General features: G+C 43.8%; 1 protein-coding gene across 1 annotated transcript in view; it reads left to right on the top strand.

Moving 5' to 3' along the window:
- SNX29 (sorting nexin 29) overlaps nucleotides 1-24,314 on the top strand; it is a 560,470-nt gene that overhangs the window by 1,559 nt on the left and 534,597 nt on the right. The window contains exons 2-3 of the mRNA XM_037068993.1: nucleotides 18,524-18,588; nucleotides 20,868-20,920. Coding sequence (XP_036924888.1) covers nucleotides 18,524-18,588; nucleotides 20,868-20,920 — 118 coding nt within the window. The remainder of the gene's footprint in view (nucleotides 1-18,523; nucleotides 18,589-20,867; nucleotides 20,921-24,314) is intronic.

Here is a 24,314-nt window from a genome sequence, read left to right as displayed (position 1 = left end):
GGGTTCAGGTGGGGTTGTTTTGTGGCCCAGCTCTGGGACAAGGACTGGGGCTAAGGACTTACTGAAAATCTCTTCCTTGTAATGTGACCAAGAAGGCTCTGCCTCAGGCTTACAGTTAGTTCTGCCTTCATCATAGGAATAAGTGAACTTGATAAGCCGGGGGAAATCATCAGTGTATCTTTCAAGGAGCAACTTAATATCAGAGATAAGAGTTTTAAAATGTACTTAAAAATAATTTGATCTAAAGGCAAACAAATTACAAAAGGAAACCAACAAATGGTTTTTGTAAAGGGAAAAAGCATTAAGAATAAAAGCCTTCTTTTGGAAAGATTGTAATTGAGACAGAAAAAGTGTTTGCTGAGGACGGAAGGGGAAGTCCAAAGTATTTTCAGTCATTTCTTTTTTTAAAAGTAAAACTCTTTATTTCCTCAAATTGTAAATAGTACACATACAGGTGTCCATCAATCATTTCTTGAGAATACAATTGAAATGGGGGTTTCCCATCTGTGGGATTGATAATCGGCACAAAATAAAATAATAGGGTATGGCAATATTTTCTTTCTGTCCTTTTTATTAATAGAAATTTTCAAACATCTGGGAAGTGAAAGGAATAGTCTAATGAACAGTTGTCAACTCATGAGCACTTCACCTGTAAACCTGTTTACTTTCTCTCTCCCTCCCCAGTTTATTTTGAAGGAAATCTAAGACATTGTATCATTTCATCAGTAAATATTTTCATATGTGTTTCTAAAATACAGGTACTCCATTTTAAAAACACAATTTCATTACTATATCTAAAAAATTAGCAATGATCCATCAATGCCATCAGATATTAATCAATATTGAAATTTCCATGGTTGCTTTATAATTTTATTATATAATTTAAAAAAAAACCTCAGGATCTAAAAAGGTTTAAACAATGTAAATTGGTTTCTTTTAAATCTCTCTAATTTTTAAGTCTGATTGTAATTATTTATTATTTAGTATATTCACAGAGTTCTGTGAACCATAATGAATTTTAGAACATTTTCATGACCCCAAAAGATGCCCTATACCCACTAGTAGCCATTCCTCATTCTCCCTTCCTTCAGCCACAGGCAATCACTAACCTAGTTTTCTCTCTGGATTTCTTATTCTGAATAGTTCATATAAATTAATCATATAACATGTGGCCTTTTGTGTCTAGCTATTTTCACTAGGAATGTTTCCAAGGTTCATGTTATAGCATGTATCTGTACTTCATTTCTTTTTGTGGCTGAGTAATATTCCATTTTATGGATATGCCACATGTTTTGTTGTTGTTATTCAGAAAAAGGAGAGACTTTATTCAGGTGAACAGTTTGTAAACCAGAGAAACTGAAAGTGCATTCCACTGAGACAAAGGGGAGGCCTGCTTATTTATTTTCATTTTTTATTTTTTAAAGATTTTGTTTATTTATTTTTAGAGTGAAAAGAAGGGAGAGAAACATCAATGTGTGAGAGAGGAACAATTGGTTGCCTCTTTGTACATGCCCTGTCTACCCAAAGTCACACTGGCCAGGGCAGGGAGACCCACTTATATAAAGTGCCCATGCTGGTCACCGCTTCGTCCATTTTTATGAAGATAGGAATCCAAATTTGCAGTTTAATTGGTTCAAATAGCATTGTCCTGATAGATTGGTTGTTATGGAGCCACTGATTGATTGGTCAATAAAGCTGCAAATAGGGGATATAGATGTGCAGCTCTGATTAGATGGGGCAGGTCTCAGCCCATTGATCCACGTATCCTTCCAGGAATTCTTTTAGAAGGTTCAGCTCAGTTGGTAGGAACCCAGTCCAGGAGGCTGGCAGCTCAGTCTGTGGCTTTTCCCTGAAGTGTAGTGTACACACGAGGCCTCTGTCAGCGATGGCTGGTAGACTCTGATTATGAATTTGGGCATAGTTGACTTCTAGGAGTCCTTCGTGGCAGGTGTATTCCTTCTCAAGGTCAACAGTTTTAATACAAATAGTGAATATTTACTGAGTGCTTAGTCTGTCAGGCACCAAGTTTTATCTGGATTGCATTTTTTAAAGATCTTATTTATTTTTAGAGAGAGGGGAAGGGAGGGAGAAAGAGAGGGAGAGAAACATCAATGGGTGGTTGTCTCTCACATGCCCACCCACTGGGGACCTGGCCTGCAACCCAGGCATGTTCCCTGACTGGGAATCGAACCAGTGACCTTCTGGTTTGCAGGCTGGCACTCAGTCCACTGATCCACACCAGCCAGCGCTGAATTAAAGTTTTAAAATCCTCTCAAAAACCTTATGAGGTAGGTATATTATAATCCATCTTTTAAAATTCTGAAAACTGGAGCATACAAAGGTGAACAACTTGGCAAAATTTACACATCTAGCATTCAAACCCAGCATCCCAAAATGAGTGTCATGTAGGTGTCAGAAGGAAGCAGTAAAGTGGAAAAGTTATGCAAGTGCGGGTCACAGGAAACACCGAAGACCCACTGATTGTAAAACATCTGCAGAGCTCTTTAGAATCTTTAGGAATTAAAGATACAGAGTGTCAGTCTTGTTGGCTATAGAAGTCTGATTGATTACATTGTTGGGAAGGTCTAGAGCCATCTCTGAGAGGAAATAAGAGGGATGGACTAGTAATCACGAAGGGGTAAAGAAACCACAGGGAAAGCAGCAGCTTCAAAAACCTCTTAGGATGTGCCTACACCACAGGCCAGTCTTTGTTCCAAAACACATTTAGTGGCAGAAAAACGTTTCCTCGTCTTCACCTGCTTCACAGTAGTTGACCAGTGATCCAGAAAACTTGCACATAGCAAGGATTAGACTGATGCAAACACGCTGTGATTCTTCTGATGGAGGATGAGTTTGCAATCTTGAAAGCTCCCCTACCCCTACTTCACTGCACGGGTGAGGCCACTCCCGGTGTGGCTTCTCCGGTGCTCTGTGTGAGAGAACTGCTGACTGTAGTTCTTCCAGCACTGGCTGGGCCTACAGGGCTCCTCTGTGGATTCTCTGGTGCTGGATGAGACCTGCACTCTGACTGAAGACCTTCCCACACTCCTCACAGTGATACTGCCTTTGTATGTTGTGGACTGCTCAGTGATTAAGAGGACCAGAATGCCGACTGAAGGTTTCCCCACACTCATTACATTCATAGGGTCTTTCTCCAGTGTGAATTCTTTGACATTGAATGAGACCTGACGTCTCAACAAAGCTCTTCCCACATTCATCACATTTGTGTTATCCTTCTAAGCAGTTTCCCCAATGCCCTTCTCTCTGACCCTTATGTTCACTAGCTTTTCCAAGTCGGGGATCCTTGTGTGACACCTCCCAAGTCTCCATTAAATAATCTCCCATGTGGCTCCACTCTATCAGGACAGTTTTTTCTTCACAGCAACTCTCTGCCCTCTGTCATGGTCATTCTGTCTCTCCAGCAGGGTGAGACTCCTGAGCAAGGTCCCATGTGAGCTGGGACTCTTCAGGCTGGGCCCGAAGGCTCAGTGATATCTGCTGCCTTGGACCCACTGTCTCCTTAGAGGGGACTGACTTGTCTGTGTCTGCAGGCTGCCATCTCCTTTTGTGGTTCATTGAGCTCTCTCTCCAGATACTCCAGCAAAATTGCCGCCTCCTCCCCGCTCTGCAGGTGCTGTTTCCACACCCAGGCCTTGGCTTTGCCACATTTTCTTTATCTCTCCTCAGCTGATGGACATTTGACTTGTTTCCACTTTTTGGCTATTGTGAATAATGCTGGGTGAATATTCTCATACAAGTTTTTCTGTGGGCACGTGTTTTCATTTCTCTTGGGTATACATTTAAGAGTAGAACTACTAGGTCCATTTGAAGAACTGTCAGACTGTTTTCTAATGTGGCTGGACCATTTTCCTTCCCCACCAACACTGCATGAAGGTTCTGGTTTCTGCACAGTCTTTTTGATAATAGTCTTTCTAGTGACTGAAGTGCTGTGTCTCTGTGGTTTTGATTTGCATTTCCCTAATGACTAATGATATTGAGCATCTTTTCATGTGTTTATTTGCCACTTGTATATCTTCTTTGGAGAAACGTCTGTTCAGATTCTCTGTTCATTTTTCAATAGGTTGTTTTTCTTTCTGTTGAGCTATAAGAATTCTATATAACCTGGATATAAGTCCTTTATTAGATATGTTGTTTATAAACACTTTCTCTCCTTTCGTGACAGTATCCTTTGAAGCACAAAGTCTTTTTTTTCAACAATAGGTTCCCCTTTCATCTCTCCCTTTTATTTCCCCATGTAGTTTTTGTTGAAGGAATCATTTTATTCTATAAGGCTTCTTTGCAGGATTTTGCTGATTGCATCCTTTTGGTCTGGTTTGATGTTTCTCAGTCTCTTGTATATCCTATGAATTGGTAATTAGAATCTGCTGTATTTTGAGTTGTAGATATTTGAGTGGAGTCAGAGGTCATCTGGGTTCAAGGCCAAATACATTAAGTGCAAATTACCAGGAAGTGGAATGGCTCTGAGAAATGCATACACAAGATAAATGGTATTGTGCAGCGAGAAACAAATAAGATGACCATTGATAGAGGAGTGGATAAGTAATATGTGGTGTGGTAACATGATGGGACACCTCAAAGACAAAAAATGCAGTAAAGAATTACAGATCAGCTAGTCTGTTAGCAGGCAAGCAGGATTCATTGGTGATCCTCCATTCTTATGGAAGAGAGTGGGCCTAGTTAAAGTGGAGGTGGGGGTGAAAGTCATAGGTTTAGGACAAAGCAGGGTAAAGGTGGTGAAAGTAAGGGTGGACAAAGACCGGGGTGGCAGGCACATGCCCAGTCCTTTGTTCTGAGGATTTATATAGTGGGATGGCAGTTAAGAAGTTACATATTGATTGACAGGTAAAGGTGGTGCCAGTTTTGGGAGGAGAGAGTGAATACCCACCCAAAGGTGTTAATGGGCTTCTTCCTTTGGGCACTGTGGGCCCTTTCCAGCCTGACCTTGAAGGCCTTGGGGTGAAAGCACAGTTTCAAAGGCTTTCTTTCCCGGATAGTGGAGGTGATACATAGAATTGCAAGGACTGCCCTCCTCTCAGTGCTATCGTGATGTTTCCTGTGCTGTTGGAACACCTAGCAAGATTACTGGACCAGGCTCAGGATTGCTGTTAGTGGGTGAGACATGCCTCCCTCCTCCTCCCTGCCTTGGTTTGCTGTCTATAATACCTAACATGGCAATGAATTCTACCTAAAATATATACCTTGGTGCACATTAATACATGTGCATAGAACTGTGTTTTTGGATTCATATGTATACAGTGTGATAGTGGTTGTTATTTGTTTGTTTTTCTGTAAAGAATATTAGGTGAAACTACTTGACTACCAGCCTCTACTAACTAAGGAAGTCTGATTTTCAGATAGTACTTTTGCCGTCATTGGAACAGAAAACTTCTAGGTCCAGAAAGTCACGATCCTCAAGCATTGTCTTTTGTAAGACTTTATCTGTGAAACCCTTGATGCTATTTTCAATCAGTAATTATCCTGTAAAGAATTCTTATGTTAGAAAGACACCAAAACCCCCATTTCAAGTATGGGGAAAGCCAGACCCACAGACGTCAGGTAATTTGTGGAACAGACAGCTCTAGAGCCTGATACAGCAGAGTTTGGATTTAGCGGGTGGTTTACTGCTGATCTTGCTTCATGTTTCCGTGCATTTTGGCAGCTTCTTATTTTCTGGAATGTTGAAGGTCATGATTTTCTCTTTGGCATTGACTGGGCCATCTCTAGCAGTGGCTTGTGTTAGGAATAAAGAATAAGCTGAAGTGAGTAAATGGAAAAAGGAATATTTGTGGTTTTCTTTCAAAGCAGAAAAAGTGATGATATCAACCTTTTCTTTTTTGTCCCCAATGAAGGCGTTGGGTTGATCTATTACAGTAGTTTGTAAGAAGTAAGTGTTCTGTTGTCAGCAAATGTTTGATCATCTCCTATGTGAGCAAGTGGCAATAGACTCAACCCCCTTGACATTGACTCTACTGCTTCTTGATGCCTGGCTGTGCCTGGGTAAGTCATATAAAGTCAAGTTCTTAGAGCTCTTAAAATATGGAAGTAGCCCTGGCTGGTGTGGGTCAGTGTATTGAGTGCCAGCCTGCAAACCAAAGTGTTGCTGATTGGATTCCAGCACATGCCTGGGTTGTGGGCCAGGTCCCTGGTTGGGGGCATATGAGAGGCAACCACACATTGATGTTTCTCTTCCTTTCTTTCTCTCCCCCTTTCTCTAAAATTAAAAAAAAAATAAAATTAAAAAAAAATAAGTACAGATTCTGGCAATGTTAACATAATTCCAGATAAAAACACCTTCCATTCTGCTTGTGCCATCCTGTCTACGTGGATACTATACATTCTCCCTGGGGTGATATTAACCCTGGGGGCAGGCATGAAAGTTTTACTGTTGTATGTAAGTCACAGATATGCAAGCAGCACATAAACAGATGTAAAGTATATCTGTGGTATTAAAATTTCACGGAGGTGGTGATTAAGGAAAAAAGTCTAAAAAAGATTCTAGAAAGTAATAATAAAAAAAGGCCTCAAAACACCTATATGCTGAAGTAATTTTACCATTATCATATACATTTGCATTTTGCTTTTATCCTTAACATTTCTGGCTACTACTTCAACACACTGCCATGTGGCCTTCATGTTGCTCACTTCTGTGACTTCATAATCCATCATGAACCCAGCATCCTGCATGTAAGATAAATTTTACATCTTGTATAATTTTTAAACTATTGACTGTACTTGTGGAAACCTAGCTAATTCCCCTCCTTCTTTTTTGTTCCTCTGATAAATAATAATGTGCTGAGGATTTTTTGTTTAAGGTAGTTTTCGCTCCTTTAGATTTTGTCTTGGGGTGATGTTCCTGAAACAGCATTGACGCAGAGGTGTTGATCACTCTCGATTGCTCTTTTTTCTCCACGGTGGTGGCAGTAGTTTAAAGTGCTGCCCATAAGAATGAGGGCTCTAGTGGCAGCAGAGCCAGAGATCCAGAGTTCAACATGCAGCAGACATTTGTTAGATGACAGTTTGGTGCATCTTCTGTCACTTAGCAAAGGGCTCTGCTGTTGGTGTCTGAAGCGAATTGAATAAACTTCCAAAGAATGTTTTGTCAGAGTCTTGGATGTGTCAGCCAGGACTCTCCAGTTGCATGTGGCAGAAGCTTATTTCTGCACAATGGGAATTTAAAGCGTCTTGTGATGGAAAAGTCTAGGGATGGGCCTGACTTCAGACTCAGCTGGATCCAGGTGCTTAGAGAATCATCAGGACAACCTTTCTGTCTAGCTCACAACTCTACTTGGCTTCATCTGCAGGCAGCCTCTTCTTTGTGGAGGCAAGATGGCTACCAGCAGCTCTTGGGTCACATCGTACAATATAGCAATGCCCAAGCAAGGAGTGGACGTCTTTCCTAATTGCTCCATCAAAAGTCCTGGGGCTGAATCACAGTAGTCTGCCTACCCATGTGGTCATCCTGGAACCTATCACTGTGGTTCTGGTTGGCTAGGTCTGGATCTTATGCCCAGTCCAGGGCCCAAGGGTGGCATCTGACTTGCTTGTCTGGATAGAGGATGAGTTGAAGGAGGAGGGCTGTAGTAGTTTTGAATGGGGTGGTCATCGTAGGCACCCTTACAGGGAAGGTGATACCTGAGTAGACCTGAGGGAGGGGAGAGTGATTCCTGGTTTTTTTTTTTGCTCCTGAGCAGCTGGAAGGGGTAAAAACTGCTTTTTACTGAGGTAGGAAAGGTTGTGAGAGGAGCAGGTTTGGGTGTGGGGTGTGGCAGCTTGAAGGCTCCAGGTGGAGTCAAGACCCGTTTGCTGGCCGTGCTTTCTGCTTGCCCATCCAGAAGCCCTCAGTGGCACGGCAGAGCGCTCCCTTGCCCATTCAGCAGCACCCTGCTGGGCCTGTGCTCCTCAGCTCCCTACAGGGAACTGTGCCCACTTGGTCTCATTTTTCTTTGCCCTAATCTGCATTATGGGCTCTGTTCTTTCCTCCCCCATCTTAAAAGAAAAAAAAAGCAACCCCCCCAAATGACACTAAAGACTATTGTAGAACATAGAATAAATGTAGACCTCCCTTGCATATTAAATATTTAGAGTTTTAGGTATTATACTTCTGTCTTTGTTTAAAGCATATGCATTTTACAAAATTACATTGAGCCTACATTTAAATTAGTGTTTCCACTTTACAGGAGTGGGCAAAGTAGGTTTACAGTTGTTCATGTGGAAAAATATATCATACAAGAATAAATAATAGTACAAGAATAAACTCTGTGTTTGGCATACTCACAACTGTAAACTGACTTTTGCCAGCTCCCATATTTTAGCATTTATCCATGTTCCTTCTCTTCACAATGATTAGAAATGTCTGCATAACATTCCATAAAATATGTACCCCAGTTTTTTAACCTTTCTTCTATTGTAGGAAAAGAAAGTAAATTCAATTTATGACATGCTAAGATGGAATTGGCAAGCATTTTCTGCAAAGGGCCAGATAGTAAATATTTCCTGCTGTGCCACCTGGTCCATGTCCCTCTGCTCATCCCTGTTGTTGTAGGGTAAAAAAGCACAGGCAGTGAGTGAATGAAAGGACATGGCCGTGTTCCAATAAAACTTTATTTAGAACAACAGGTGGCAGGTGGATTTGGTTGGGGGCTGTAGCTTGCTGAGCCCTCTTCTGGAACACTGCACGGAAACAGTCTGTGCACCCACGATGCTATGCTTTCACTGCTGTTGCGTTGTGGTGTATTGTACCTGCACTCCGGCAACCCTGGGCTTAACTCCCTAGGGTAGAATGTGGGGACTTCTGTGACCCTTAATTTCTGGGTCAGAAAATGTAAATGAAAGTGAGTGATGAACACAGAGTGCCTTACTCAGTACCTGGAAGATAGAGGGACTTGTGAAAGTTACTTGTTCCTTTTCTCATTTCCCCCATTCCTCCTCCTTAGCTTAGTTTCCAGTGCATCAGGAGTTTTTTGTAGCTTTTGTTATGCACTGCCACACTGTTTTTTCAAGAACCTGCTGTACGGGTATATTGTTACTGGTGGTGTGTACCTTTTGTCCCCATAGCTTTACCAGCATTGGGAAATTGTGTTTTAAGTCTTTCTTAGTCAAGTTAGTTGTTATATAATGGCAGCATGTGGTGGTTAGTTTAGTAAGAATTTGTATTTCTGCAGCCATGGGCGATGATACACATTCTCTTCCAAGTGTTTGTGCACTGCCATTTTAGTGTTTTTTTTGTTTTGTTTTTTCCATTGCGGGTACAACAAAGATTGTCAAACTAGGCCGGCCACCTATTTTGTAAGTAAAGCTTGGTTGAAACACAGCAACACCCATTCATTTGCTATTGTCTGTGGCTGCTTTCATGCTACAATGGCAGAATTGACCATTTTGTGGGTAGGAAGCCTAAATATTTATTGTTTGCTCTTTACAGAAAACGTTTGTTGATTCCTGCTCTGGAGTAAATGCTTTGCCCGCTTATAAATTTGCTGTTGACTCAGCCTTATACATTGCACCCCCACTTAGAAGGCCTGAGCCCATCTGTCTCCAGCAGGGCCTTTCTTCCATTGCATGGTGGTGGACTGTCTGTCCTTACTCCCTGGTCCAGCTGTGCCACTTTACTCCACAGAGCTGGCAACCACAACCTGACTTTGGGAATGAACGATTGTTCATTTTATCAGTTCACATGCTAGTGCTTGAGCAGACAGAACTACGGCTTCACTCTGCGCATCACGCGTGTGAGGCTGCTGCTGTGGCCTGGCTCACTCTGGTCCTCTCTATTTGAAGCAGCTACTTGGGGTCTTGACTCAACAATCGTAGATTTCTTTCTGTGAGCAGGGATGCATTAAGGCTTATTTCCATCCCTGAAAAGACTCACCACCCAGGACTAGCATAAGGAGCAGGTTTAGCAGTCTCCATAATCCTCTCTGCTGTAAGGATTAGACCCAGGGTGTGGTGTGGCTGGAGGGCTGTGGAAGTACAGTTCAGAGAACAGTTTATTGGGGCCATGGAGGTTTCTCAGAGGAGGTGACATCTGAGCCAGCCATCAGGTGGTTGGTTTGTTTTTTGGTGGCTCTTTGCAGAGGGATACTGTTTTCTGTCTGAAGTTGAGCTGCCCAAGAAGTTATCTGGTCTTGTGGAGGTCGGAAGGCATGGGTTTTGGGGTAAGTGTTGGGTTTGTGATCTCTGAGTGGTTCCTTGGGCAAGCGATCAATGTTTCCCAGACTCAGTTCCTTTATCTGTCATGATGGGGCTGTCAGCACTCAGATTACAGGTGGACGTAAGGGTTTAATGTACATCTTAGAATGGAAAATTGGTAGCAGATCTGGCCTCTAGGTTTATTGTGTTTGGTTTGTGCAGAGTTGGCTGAAACACTTCTCTAAAAAGAGTATAACTAGGTGCCAGCTAATTGATATGAAAATCTGAGTTTCTGGCTTTATAAAAAGAAATGGGAAATGGAGCAATGCTGTACTGATGTTGCTGTGAGGTGCTGTCAGCTAGAGCTGAGTAGTGGCTGCCATCTCTCAAGGGGCATCTGTTTTGGTCCCCACAGTGTCCACCTCACCCTCTTCATTGCCTTCGCTGCCACATCACTCATTTGTAAGTCTCCACTTGACCCTGAAGGATTGGAGGGGTTTGTCTTGGTCTTGTACATGCATCCCTCTGGCCTACATCACTCAGCCCTTTCTGCTCTTCTCCTTCTTCACTTCTTTCTTTCTGTCTCTTTATTTGAAAGAGTAGTGGAAGTTAACATTGAAAACAGCAGCACCAAACTCTCCATTGGGTTGAGAGTGTCAAGTATCCTAGGTGGCTGCAAATGTGACTGAGTATAAATTCTACCAGTGTCAAAAGGTGATGACATACCTGTCCCCTGCAAAGCTGATGTTGGGCAGTCATTGTAGGGTGAGGGGAGATGGGAATATGACTAAGATATGGCCTGGTCTACAGCCTGCTGGGGACACCTAATATGTAACTGTCTTACTGTGAGGAGGCTGTTGAGTCTGGAAAGATAATACTATTGTTTTAATTTTTACACACCCTGCCCCTCTCCATACACACATTAGTTCTGCTAGGGCAGTGTCTGCAAGCTGGCCTGTGGGGTGTAAATCCAGCCCAAGGCCTGTTTTTGTAAACAGCTATACTGACTCATTACTGTACTGTCTGTGGCTGCTTTTGAGATACAAGAGCTGAGCTGAGTAGTTGTGACAGTGACTGTATGAACTGTAAAGCCTAAAAATATTCATTACCTGGCACTTTACAGGAGAAGTTTGCTGACCACTGTTCTGTGGTACATTAAAGGTGCAGGTTTACTCCGTAAAAAACCAGACAGTCATCAGAGGTGGTGCAAAAGCTTATGTAGGGCTTGATAGAAATGCCTGTTTAATTGCAACTTTGCAGGGCGCATTGAGAAAAATCACACAATATCAGTGAGTGTGCCATCTGTTTGTTCTGTTTGTTCTGTTTGTTCAGTGAGTCTCTACTGAGTATTCCAGATCTTATGGGCACTGTGAAGTTATTTCAGTGCAGGGCGAAGGAGATGGGAGTGCAAGGACCTGGGGCCAGGTCTTGGAACATTAATGGTGGCAGGGATGGATGACTCTCGGAGGGCAGAGCTGTGCTGGACGGGGCAGCAGGGAAATGGGGTTGCAGCTGGAAGGACGTGTGGGGATGAGGCATGGCTGATATTAAATTTGGGAGAGATATTACAATATACTTGTATGTGGTAGGAGTTTTGTAGATGAGCAAAAAAAGTTGACTGTGGGAAAAAGGGACAGTTGCTGCAGTATGTCCTTGAGCAAATGCGAGGAGATGGGAGTTAGGGCACAGTGGAGGTTTATTATTTAGCCTCTTGGATCCTGTCTCATCATCTGTGAAATAGAATAATCAAACCTACTTTAGGACAGAGTTTCCTAGTTGTGGCACTCTTGACATTTTAGGCTGGATCATTTTCTGTTGTCGGGCTGCCTTGTGCATTGTAGGATGTTTAGCAGCATCCCTGACCTCTACCCACTAGATGCCAACAACATCCTCCAGATGTGCCAAAAATGTCTCCAGTTCTTGCTGTCCCTCGGGGCTGGGATGAAGTCACCCTGATTGAGAGTTGCTTATCTATACTCGCTCGCCGGTGGAGTGCCGTATATACGTGAACCTCCTTGGACTACCCTTACCTGAGTGTGCTTGCTGTTTCCTGTAAGGGGCCTGACAAGGGCCTCCTAGTGTCGCACAGACTGCACCCTCAGTGGAGCCAGAGATACGAAATAGGAGTGAGTGTGGGGGAGCTCTTTTACTCTGTTGCTCAGCATGGGGACTGCATGCCTCACCTGCCCTCCGGAGAATCCTAGTGGAGCTGATCCTTTGGCTTGGGAGGTGCTCTGGGCCAATATTGACCTGCTGGGCCCTCCCCATAAAAATCGTTTTGTGTTGAGGTGAAATTCACATGGCATAAAACTGTGTATGGTTTTAATACAATTAACAATGAACAATGATTGTTGTAAATTTAACAATTATAAAAATAAGTAATCATTTAAAAGCGAACAATTCAGTGGTATTCACAATGTCATACAACCACAACTTCTATCTAGTCCAGAGCACTGGCATCACCCTAAAAGGAAACCCTGTACCCATTAAGCAGTTGTGTCCTTTCTGAATGGATTTACTTATTCTGGTCCTTCCCAGTTTTTAAGGCTCAGCTCAAGTTACCCCCTTTTCAATAAGCTTCCCCTGGCCCCCCAACAGAATGGCAGTGGGGCGTGTGGAAGGAGCACTGGCCTAAGAGTCAGGCAGACGAGTGTCTCAGCCTCCGAAGTAGCACTTGCTTTGCTGTGTGACCTTGTGCAGAATTCCTGGCATGCAGTGGGCACCCAAAGAATGTTGCCTTCTTTTACTTTTCTCCCTTATACCTGCTTAGTGCATTGCAAGGGTTAGCCTTAGACCACAGGAATGCCTGGCCTGACTACCTCTGCCATTCCATGGAGAGGCCGGCAAATCCCACTATTGAAGTGTGTGTGGGGCCTTGATCAAGTGACCTAACTCCTCTGTGGGTGGGAGCCATGCTTACCTTGACCTTCAGGGTTGTTGCAAGGATTAGAGAAGGACTTTACATAGAGTGCCTGGTGCATCTTGCTTGTTTTCCCCTCCCCAGATACCATGAACCCTTTTTACCTTTTTATCCCCCTGGGCAGTGAACATAAAGGCCTAAATTAAATTGCTTTGCCTGTTCTTTGGAGGGAAGGTAGTCAGTTGAGAATAACTTACTCTTGCTGGTGTGGCTCGGTTGGTTGGAGCATCATCTTCTATACCAAAATGTTGGGGCTTTGATTCCCAGCCAGGTCACACACCTATGTTGCGGATTCAATCCCCAGTTGGGGCACATATGGTAGGCAACCAATCGATGTTTCTCTCTCTCTCCCTCTCAAATCAATAAACATATTTAAAAAAGAAAATAATTGTTAGAGCCAGAAGTCTTACACTGATTACAACAATAATAATCATAGCACATGTGTGAAGTGCGTGGTATATACTTGGCACTGTTGTAGGTGCACACTAAGCATTCACTCATTTGACAGACCTGGGAGGTGCAGAGTTTAAGTAACTGGCCCACGGTCACATAGCTGGTGGTGTAGGGTTTGAACCTGGGCTATCCCATTCTTAATCTTTGGAGTTTTGCAGTAAAAATTAATGTACAGCCCTAAAGATTCTAAACATTTAAGACAATAGAGATGCACTTGAACCAGGTGAGTGATTTTCAAAAATCCCACATGTGATTTCTGACTTAGAGCCCTAGGAGATCACTGCATTTCTCTGACAGGTTTGTGGGCACCTGGCAATATTTCCTGGGGTGGCTTTACATATTTTATTTTCATATTGATGGTGATCTCACAAGAAATTAAAAAGAAGCCTGTTCTGCCTTCTTTGGTTGATAGCGTTGACTGAAGGCTGCTTTCGGAGAAGAAAGGAAGCAGGAAGGCTGGGGTTCCACAGAGGGATCGTTCCTGAACCAGCAGTGGGGCTGTAACTGCAGGCTTATTTCAGGGTCGAGAGTGAACAGGGTTTAGAGATGGATGTGCCAGGACCAGTGGACTTGAAATTGAATGCGCCCTTGAGCACTTCCTGTGGGACTGGCCTTGGGTGAAGATCTTGACTTTTCTGAGCCTCAGTGCTCTGGTGAATGGAGCCACTTTTCCTTCTTTGTCAAGGAAGAAAGGGTGAAATGTCAGTCATTTCATGGCTTAGCCCGTACCTGAAGCTCAGCAGGCGGGCATCAGTTTGGGACAGGAGGGTTCTTCTTGGCCCTGGCAGGGGTGCTGTGTTCTCCTTTTTGTCACTGGGAGGAAGGAGATAAGAAAGATCAGTGGCATTGATTGCTCTGCCTGCCTGGCTCCACAGAGGTCCCACGTTGGCAGACTGCAGAGTTAGGAGGGCATGAGCTCATGCAGAAACCAGTGCCCGGGGAAGGGAAGTGACTGTCCCTGTCACATGGCCAGCCAGCAGCCTGGCCAGGGTGAGGACTCATGATGCCTTGTGACTTCCCACTAGTGTTCCTTCAGCTGTTCACAGTCATAGGTCTCTTGGGCATTCTCTGTAGTCGATGAGTGCTTTCAAGGCTGCCTGTGCTCCCTCCACCCTATGAGACCCCTTCTCTTAATCCTTATTCAGGGTTAGGATGGTCCTAGGTACCCCTTCTGAGGTCAGGGTTGTCTCAGTCAAGTGCACTTTTCTCCAGAGAGATGGCAGCCAGGGAGCGGGAGTGGTGGGCTGACACCTGAACAACCTCAGGTTGTTTCTCTATAGAGGCCATGCTTTTCCTCCTAACACAAGAGAGCCATGGCAAGGTAAGGCAGAGGAGGAGGCTGTTGACATCTCATTTAGAAAAAGCATTGGTGGCAAGATACTGTAGAAAAGCTCTAGGATAATTGTGCATATTATTAAAGGCAGGTGCTAAATTCTTGCTCTTCGGATGTCGGTCAGAAACAGCAACATCAGCATCACCTTGGAGTTTGTGAGAAATGCAGAACCCCAGACCCCACCCTAGACTTGCTGAATCAGAATTTGCCTTTTAACAACATTCCAGGGAATTGGTGTGCACAAAAAAGCTTGAGAATTACTGCACTAAAAATTATCAGTAGTAAGATGATGGAGATTTTTTCTTTGCACATTTTTCCTGATTTGTTATTGTTCTATATTGTTTTGCATGAATTCATGAATTACTTTTTTGTGATAAATAACGTAAGATTTATCATCTTAATCATTTTTTGAAATCTTCACCCAAGAACATGCTTACTGATTTTAGAGAGAGGGGAAGGGAGGGAGAGAGAGGGAGAAAACATTGATGTGAGAGAGAAACATTGGTTGATTGCCTATTGTATGCCCTCCGACTGGGGACTGAACCTGCAATCTAGGCATGTACCCTGACCAGGAATCAAACTCTTGCTTGACCTTTTGGTTTCCAGGATGATGCTCTTAACCAACTCAGCCATACCAGCCAGGGCCATCTTAACCATTTTAAGTGTGTAGTCCAGTGGTATTAAATACATTCACATTGCTGGGCAACCATCACCACCATCCACCCCCATGACTCTTTCTGTTGCAAAACTGAAACTCTATTCCTATTAAATTCCGCATTCTTTCTTCTCCCTAGCTCTTGGCAACAACTACTGTATTTTTCTTTATGCATTTACTCTAAGTATTTCACAGAAGTGGAATTATGCAGTGATTCTCTTTTGGTGTCTGGCTTATTTCACTCAAAATGTGCTCAGTGTTTATCCATGTTGTAGCATGTTGCAGTTTCCCTCCTTTTTAAGGCTGAATAATATTCCATTGTTTGATACATCACATTTTGCTTGTTTGTTCATCCATTGATGGACACTTGCATTGTTTTCATGTTTTAGCTACTCTGAACAATGCAGCTGTGAACATGGGTGTAAAATTTCTCTTTGAGACCCTGCTTTCAGTTCTTCTGGGTATATGCCCAGAAGTGGAGTTGCTGGGTCATATGATAGTTCTATTACATAAATTACATTTCTGATCAGAAAGAACAGCAACAGCATTTCAGGGTGCAAAGCCTTGTCAGGTTTCCAGCTGGCATTGCCCAAGGGTGAATGGAGTTGTTGGGTGCAGTACTTGGGAAAAAGAAGAAAGAAAGCCTGACTTCTCTATTCTGGTGTTAGAGAAGAACAGAAACTAAACCTTCTGCTAAATAAACAGCAGGATTTATTGATAGACACAGGTGTCAGGAGAGATGTTTGAGGGCCCTGGGCGGGGGTCTCCATCACAAGTGACGCTGTAAGATGGCCTCTTGTCTGGTGGGAGTGATGTGCAGGCTGTCCTTTCGCAAAACCTCTTCCAGTAAAATAACAATGACAACATTTGGAAAGTCAGACATATTACTGTGTATCTATGGAGCATCTACTGACTGGTTTTATCTCCAGGCCTGGAGTGAGGAAGGAGCCTTGTATGGTGGTAGTTCTAGCACAGTCATTTGAAGGGTATGGTCTTGAGTCAAGGTCACAGTTATACCAGGTAGTATTCAAATCAGAACAAAAACTAAACCTGTTATCATGGTTCGTAAGACCCTTTGTAATTGGCCCCTGCCTACCTCTCTGATCTTTACTTCCCCTTTTTTGCTGAAGTTACAGCAGACTTCCTTCTGGACCTGGAAGACCAGAGGCGAAGTCTGTTCCTTCCTCCTGGGCTCTACCCTGGCTCTTTGTTCTGCCTAGAATCCTGGTCCGCATATTTTTTCACGGCCACTCCTTCTCTTTGTAAAGGGCTCAGCGTGTGCAGGCGTGTGCAGAAAGGCCTTCACACGTGTGCAGAAAGGCCTTCCAGGATTGCCCTGGCTAATGTGGCCGTCTTGCTTCCTCCCTGTCTCAGTAGCCCATTTGGTTATTCTTCTTAGTATGGTTCTCTAACATCATCTCATTTAGTTGTTTACTTAGGTTCCATTTGTTTCTTCCTAATAGAATTTCACTCTGTGAGAAGATGGCTCTTTTATACCATTTAACTCCTGGGTCCCCAGCCCTTAGAACATTGCCTGGTACATAATTGAAATTAAATAAATTACTGAATGTATTTATTTGAGTCAGTGCACACAGTTGTTGGTCCTCTGTGAGCTTCAGTTTCCCCACCAGTGGTATGAGGATCCTAATGCCTAGCTTGCAGTGTGGTTGTGAAAATTATACAACATAGTGCATGCAGAGTACTCAGCTGAGTGTCTGGCATGCAGGAAGTGCTCAGCACAAGGCCACAGTTGTTATTAACTGGGCAGCCCTGGCATGACTCAGCTTAATCGCTGACCATCTCTGAAATGATGCCCTGCTGGTACTCCCTGGAGAAGCCCACGTTGAGTTGGCCAGGAAAGAGGGAGCCTGGTGACAGTTCAGGACTCATGGTATGGAACGTCTGCTCCTGTAACTCTGAATCTGAGTCTCCTTTGAAACAACTGTGTTCAATGTGTGGTGCATCATAACACATAGCCATGTCTCTGTTGGTTGGAGTCACTGGGCCTCTTGTGGAGCATCAGATGTAGCTCCGACAATGTTCTGCCTGGTATTTTGAAGTGTCCTTGCCCCAGACCCTCTTTAAGTAGGAGTTCAGTGTATGTTGTGTGTATCTGTTGGGAAACTTTTGGCTGTAATGGTCCAATGTACAGTGTTTTGAACAAGTGGAGTTATTTGCTCTGTTAGAGGTAGTAGATTTCCAGTATCAGTTCAGCAGCAAAATGGTATAAGGGCTGACATCTTTGTGATTCTCTTGGCCTTCCCTCCAGACCTGTTGCTTCATGGTAGCAAGATGCTGCTTGGCTCCACCCAATGTGTTTATGATTAAGGGATAAGAGTGGAAGGAGGAATGAAGCCATTAACATCTACTCTTTTATTAGGATGGCATAATTTTCTCAGGACCCTCCCAGTGCGCTTCTGCTTATACCTCATTAGCTAGAACTTCTTACCGTCAGCCTTGTAAGAGAGGCTTAGACAAGGAGGAATCAGGTTTTCAGCTCGTGTTGCAGTGGCATGGGGAAGGGACGTGGGAGCTGATGGTGAGGCGAGCCAGCAAGCCGCGTCTAGACACTAGGAAACTTACTCTTGTAAGTTAGAATTTTAAGTTAGAATATTGGTTTGTAGCTGGGGGCAGTTTTGTTCCCCAGACGGTATCTAGAGACATTTTTGTTGCTATGACTAGTGTATGTGTGTGTGCATGCATGTGTGCTAATGGTATCTAGTGGGTAGAGGCCTGGGGTGCTGTTAGACATCCTGTAATCACAGAGTAGCCCCCACCATCTGGTCCAAATGTCAATAGTGCCAAGGGTAAAAAACCCTGGATTTGATCATTCCACATCACAATAACAGGGAAATGGTCAAACTTTATTTGTAATGATGTAAATTATTGGTGCCTGGTTTTGTTGTGGGTTTTATTAAAGAGACCGATATTGGTTGGGGACAGTCATATACTATAAGTCAGAAAGTCTTAATAGAAGGCTAATGTCAAACAGAACTAATTAAGCTTTGTTGCATTTTAGGATCACAGAACAATGACATTAAAAGACAATTTCTGCTGGAGCGACTGCTGGATGCAGTGAAACAGGTAAGAAGAACGCTCATGCTTGACCTTGAGATAAAGTAATAGTGTCAGACTTTTTCTCACTTTGTATCTGGGAACAGTGAGGCCAATATTTCCCCCCAGAAAATGATAGAGCAGGGAAGGCTGTCAGAGGTAGGGACAGAAGCATTTTTTTTAAAAAAATATTTTATTTATTTATTTTCAGACAGAGGGGAAGGGAAGGAGAGAGGGAGAGAAATATCAATGTATGGTTGCCTCTCATGAGTCCCCTCCTGGGAACTGGTCAGCAACCCGGGCATGTGCCCTGACTGGGAATCGAACCGCGATCGTGTGGTTCGCAGGCCCGCGCTCAATCCACTGAGCTATACCAGCCAGGGCTAGCATTCTTGTGTCCTGACTTCCTCAAGCCTTCTGGAGGACTGCATCCTTCAGGATGTCCCTTTGAGAAGGGTATTGATGTGGGTTTCAAAGTCTCACTCCCAAGCAGTTGTGTTTTAGGGCAACTCTTATCGGTGCTAAGGTGGTTGGGGTCCCTGTGAGCATAGGGACAGAGATAGGAAGGAATGAACCATGCTCAGGATTGATGGTGTGGATCATCTAGGTGGGCTCTGATCTGATTGGTTCATGCTATTCTGATGCCTGGCTTTTGACTGGGTAGGAGGTGAGCTTGGACAGAGCTGGCATGTTTTCTTGCCTGCCTATACCAGGCATACATCATTTATTGTACATTGATCATGTACTGGGCTCTCTACTTTTTATCTAAATTCTTTACATTTAATCCTTTCAACCACCCTGTAAGATAGTTCCTACAATTATTTTGATTTTACTGCTAAAGAAACAGAAACTCAGAAAGGACCAATAACTTTCTTCAGTTGTCATAGTTAATAAGTAGCAGAGCGAGGATCCAGCCCTGGGAATTCAAGGTAGCTCACCTTTCAGAAGGGATGGCTAACAATTTTGTGCTTGTGTATAGAGAGATAAGAGGTAAATACTTTAATAAAGGTGTGTGTTAGGTGTTGACTGCGTTAGGGGTTAGGTGAGCTCAGAGACTTTAGCATCAGCCTGAGCCTCGAGGTGTCCTGATAGGGTGAAATAACACAAGCTCAGGTATAGCTGGGGTCTGATGCCAGTTTCATTTCTTCCCAGCTGTGTGTGTTTGGACAGATCTTGTGTAGCCCCTTCCGCTCATGCAGCCTCTTTGGGCATTCTTCTTCTCTGTAATCGCTCACTGATCTGCACAGTGATGTTGAGAGAATTGCATTTGTTAAAGTAGGTAAAGGTCCGACCAGCCCCTGATCCACTGTAAATTAGGAGTCCACATTGTTCCTTTCTCCTTCCTTTGCTCCAGAGATGGAAACACTGGCAAGAAGATTAGGAGACGAGTGGAACTACTTTAAGTGTAGCAGTTAAACAGAAATACTTTGGAGCTTATGCCCAGATCTGCCATTATTGTTATTAGTATTATTTTGGGGGATAAAAGTGATATATATATATTAAAAATCAACATTTTTGAGATATAGTTCGCATACAGTAAAATACACTAATTTTGAATATGCAGTTCTATAAGTTTTGACAAATGTATCATTTAAATTTCACATGTGGTCTTTTAGTTAGGAAGTTCAGAAATCTTGTAAGCCTGCTACTCACATTGGAGATCCCACATCTTTAAAAGAGAACAGTAGATAGTGGTAATGGTTGCACAATATTGTGAATTGAATTGTATGACTAGAAATGATTAAACTGTTAATTTTATGTTTTCTATATTTACAATTTTAAAAAAAGGAAAATACTTTGCTTTTGTTTGTACCCACCCTGGGTAGATTGTCACTCTGAACAACCAGATGACTTGTTTGAAGTATGATTTATGTTGTCATAATTTTCTAGCCAGTCATAGCAATTCGGGCCCTGTCAAAAGGGCCTCATCATTGCAGATTTGTGGAAGTTTTTGTTATTGCCTGTTAAGAGCCCTGTGTTATATGCATTGCCAGCTGCTGACACATAGAGGTTTCCTAGATAATGTGCAGAAGCTGTGTGCTTCTGTTTTCCTCTTAGCATTGTTTTCCCACATGGTGAACTTTTGTACAAGTGGGACATAAGGACTTCCTTTAAGTGGCAGCTGGAAGGCTGGGATGTCCACCATCTTATGTCTTAGGCTGACACCCAGGGCAGGGGACACCCTGACTCAGCAACCCAGAGTTTCTGGCCCTATGTCCCTGGTGACCCCGAGGCCTGTGTGGGCTGTTTGGTGACATTTGAGTGTCCCATCCCAACAGCTGATCTCAGTGGTTTCTTTTTCCATGCAGTGCCAGATCCGCTTTGGAGGGAGAAAGGAAATCGCCTCGGATTCTGACAGCAGGTAAATAGTCCGCTCCTAAAACCATTTACTGTCAAGAGAAAAAAGGTGGCTAGAGATGACCCGGCTTCTATACTCTGCCTTTACAGCCAAGTGGTGCAGTGATTAAATTTGTGTGATCTGTAGACCATCTATGCAGTGACTATTCTGAAGTATTTCCAGCTTCCTATAATTTTCATTGGAATCTTTTATAAGGGAATTGCTTGAAATACCTTCTGCAGGCCCTGCCTGGGTAGCTTAGTTGGTAGGAACATTGTCTCAATATGCCAAGGTTGCAGGTTCAATCCTTAGGGCACATACAAGAATCAATCAACAAATATATAAATAAGTGGAACCACAAATCAATGTTACTCTCTCTCTCTCTCAAAATGAATAAAAAAAGAAATACCTTCTGCATATAGGTATTTTCAGGGAGAATTTATAATGATGAAAACTTAGAAGTCTAAATGCTTGACAATTGGGAAATGATTAATAAAGTATAGAGTGTCAGTAGAGTGGAATGTTACATAGCCATTAAATTGATGTCTGTGTAGAATTTTTTAAAGCAGAAAATGGATATGTAGAATTAAAAAATTGTGTATTTAGTAAAAAATAACAAGAGCAGGTTACAAAATTATACGGATGTAGAGTGATTCAAGTTATGTTCACCCTGAGGAGGTGTAGCCGATCTGAGAGATGCAAACTCTTTTAAATATTGTTACATACGTCAGGTGCATAGGTCCAAGGCCATGAATGGCTACACGTTTGTATGTGACTAATGTTAAGACATAATGTTTAAGCAGTTTGGTTATAACATGTGTTTTGTAAGGGTGTGTGATACATAGGACCTACGCTATAATTTTTTTGACCATGACCTCTGCAGGGTTAAACAACTCTGGCAAAAAATGTACCAAAATATGAACAAAGGTAATGTTGTAGTTAAGAATATTGGAAATCTTTATATTTCCTGACATTTTTTATATTTTATACTGTTGTTAGAGTGCTAAATGGGATTTGGCTGCCTGCTGCTATACACAACCATAAAACGGAGATTGGTGGGGACAGAAAAGGCTTTTATTAACATGGTGCCCAACTTGGGGGAGTTGGGGGCTCCCCTGCTCCAGGCCTTTGTCTTGTGTCAAACACAGAAATTCCCATGTTCCCCAAAGACTGAAGTCCAAATCGATGCCAAGAGATCCCCTCCATTCTTATCTGCCCTTGTGGTGTCCAAGGCTGCTACACGGATGGATCTCCATCTCTCCAGCTCCAGGCTCTCTGTCTGGAGTACACACTTGTGAGGCCTGTGTCTCCATTGCCCCACTGCAGCTTCCTCCCTTTGTCTCAATATGCCAAGGTTGGACTGGTCTGGGTTGCACTGTCAAACCACTGCAGCTGGTCATGCGAGGGGCTCAGTCCACCGGGCCCCCAGTGTCCAGGGTTGGTCATGCGCTTGGGACTGCCCAGCCCTAGTGTCCGTGTGATGTTCTCAGTGCAAGAGAACAGGAGCTGTCCAGGACCTGTGCCAAGTGGCATGGGGCTGCAGTGTTCTGTCTGAGCCTGCTGCTGGCAAGGTGTATGTCCTGCACAAGCCTGTTCCAGACTGTGAAAGCAGGGCAAGGCAAGAGCCACTAGTGGGCCATGGTGTCCTACGGGCCCATCACTGGTGGGGCACCTGTCTTGTGAGCGGGACTCAGCCTCCGTGGGCTGGCTCCCGGCCAGGTAAGTGAGGGGAATGCCAAAAGGGTATCCAGGCAGGGCCTGGCATTCACCAGGTCTGGAGAACACTTCGTGCCCCACCCCACTTGGGGGCAAAGGGGGAAGAAGAGAGAGGAAGCTGCTGCATACCCACCTTTTAAAATCTTACCCTGCAAATCCTACATGCCATGTGAGTGTCCCACTTTCTAGCCAGTTTGGGCCGATGTTCACTATGTGTGTTAGCTTACAGTGTCCCAGCCTCTCTTCTGGCCGCCATGATCCAGAATGAGGTAAAAGGGTTTTATATGTGCGTTGTGACCTTTCAGTCCCCAAAGCCCATGCAGGCTCTGGACAAGAGGTGTCAGGAGTGTTAGTTGTTTACTGTTGCCTTGGGAGTATGGTATCATGCTCTAGCTCCAGGGCTGCCTTTGGCCCTTTCCGGCCCCTCTCAGGGGTCCCTCCCTTCTTCGGAGCAGGGCAGGCTATTTCTTCAATTCTCTGCCTTGGGGTTTCCTCCGGCCCCTCCCTTCTCCAGGGGGGTGCAACCTCTCACTCTGGGATTTCTCCCCACCTCCCAACAATCTGGCTAGACCCTCCTGTTACACTGTGATTATGTGTTTCTTTTATAATTAAAAACAGTCCTAAAAATTGCCTTTTGCCTTCATGACCCACAAAAGGCTGACGTTATTGCATAAGCTTATAACATTGATCAGGGGCAACACAAAGATTTTGGCAGAGATGACAGACCCACAGGCATTGGTTGGAAATGCTTTGTGAAGTCATTCAGCTGATTCATGCCCTGCAGTGGTGAGGCCAGGAGACATCTTCCTGCAGAGGAAGGGAAGGGAAGGAAAGGGAGGGGAAGGGAACTCACTTGCTCAGACCTCATCTCATTCTGGAGACTTTGCACAGCCCACACCCTCTCACCGTTACCCACCTAGCAGAGCCAGTTCCCTTCTCTGTCCCTTCACACCCTTGTTCTTCTGCGACACTTTGCCAGCCACGAGCACAGCGTGTAGTGCTACTGTCTAATGGAGCTGTGGGAACTATCTGAAATTGGGGCAGATTTAAAATGGTACCAACTCCCTTTACAGTTCTGTTCCTCTTTGTTTTTCTCCGTCACACTTACCACCAACTAACACTCTGTACATTATGCTTTTTTATTTTGTTTATTTCTGCCTCCTATGCCATAATGTCAGCTCTGTGTGGGTAGCGATATTATGCTGTCTTGTTCACTGATGTATACCCAGCCTCCAGAAGCATCTAGAAGGTGCTCAGTAAAGATTGATGGTCTGGTTGAGTGTGTACATTGTGTTGTACCGTAGTCAAGCGTTTAAATAGCCATGCCGCCACTAGGCTTGTGGGCTTTGCGGGCAGGGCAGCTTCTTCATTTTTTTACTTCTCACTGTTTTGCACATTTTGCGCCTGCCACACATTAGGTTCTCAGTATACGTTTGTGGCATTGATCATTAGACTGATTTATTGTTTCAGGTCTTTCGGGAGGCTGTTGATATGTCCTGGGCAGGCTGGCATGGGAGTGCATGGGCTCTCAAGGCCTGGCTTGGAATCCTGGCTTTTCTTTTTTTTTCAGCTGGGTCATTTACCTCTCTGAGCCCAAGAATTAGGTCTGTTGTGGTACTGTGATTTATGAGAAAGACATACTGTATTTTTTGGATTGTAAGATGCACCCCCCAAATTTGGGAGGAAAGGGGTGTGTGTCTTA

This window comes from Sturnira hondurensis, unplaced genomic scaffold (genome assembly GCF_014824575.4).
Source record: "Sturnira hondurensis isolate 20B ecotype Veracruz unplaced genomic scaffold, ASM1482457v3 Scaffold0018337, whole genome shotgun sequence".
Classification (NCBI taxonomy): domain Eukaryota; kingdom Metazoa; phylum Chordata; class Mammalia; order Chiroptera; family Phyllostomidae; genus Sturnira; species Sturnira hondurensis.
The sequence above is the reverse complement of the archived record's forward strand: the minus strand, read 5'-3'. Positions and strand labels throughout refer to the sequence as shown.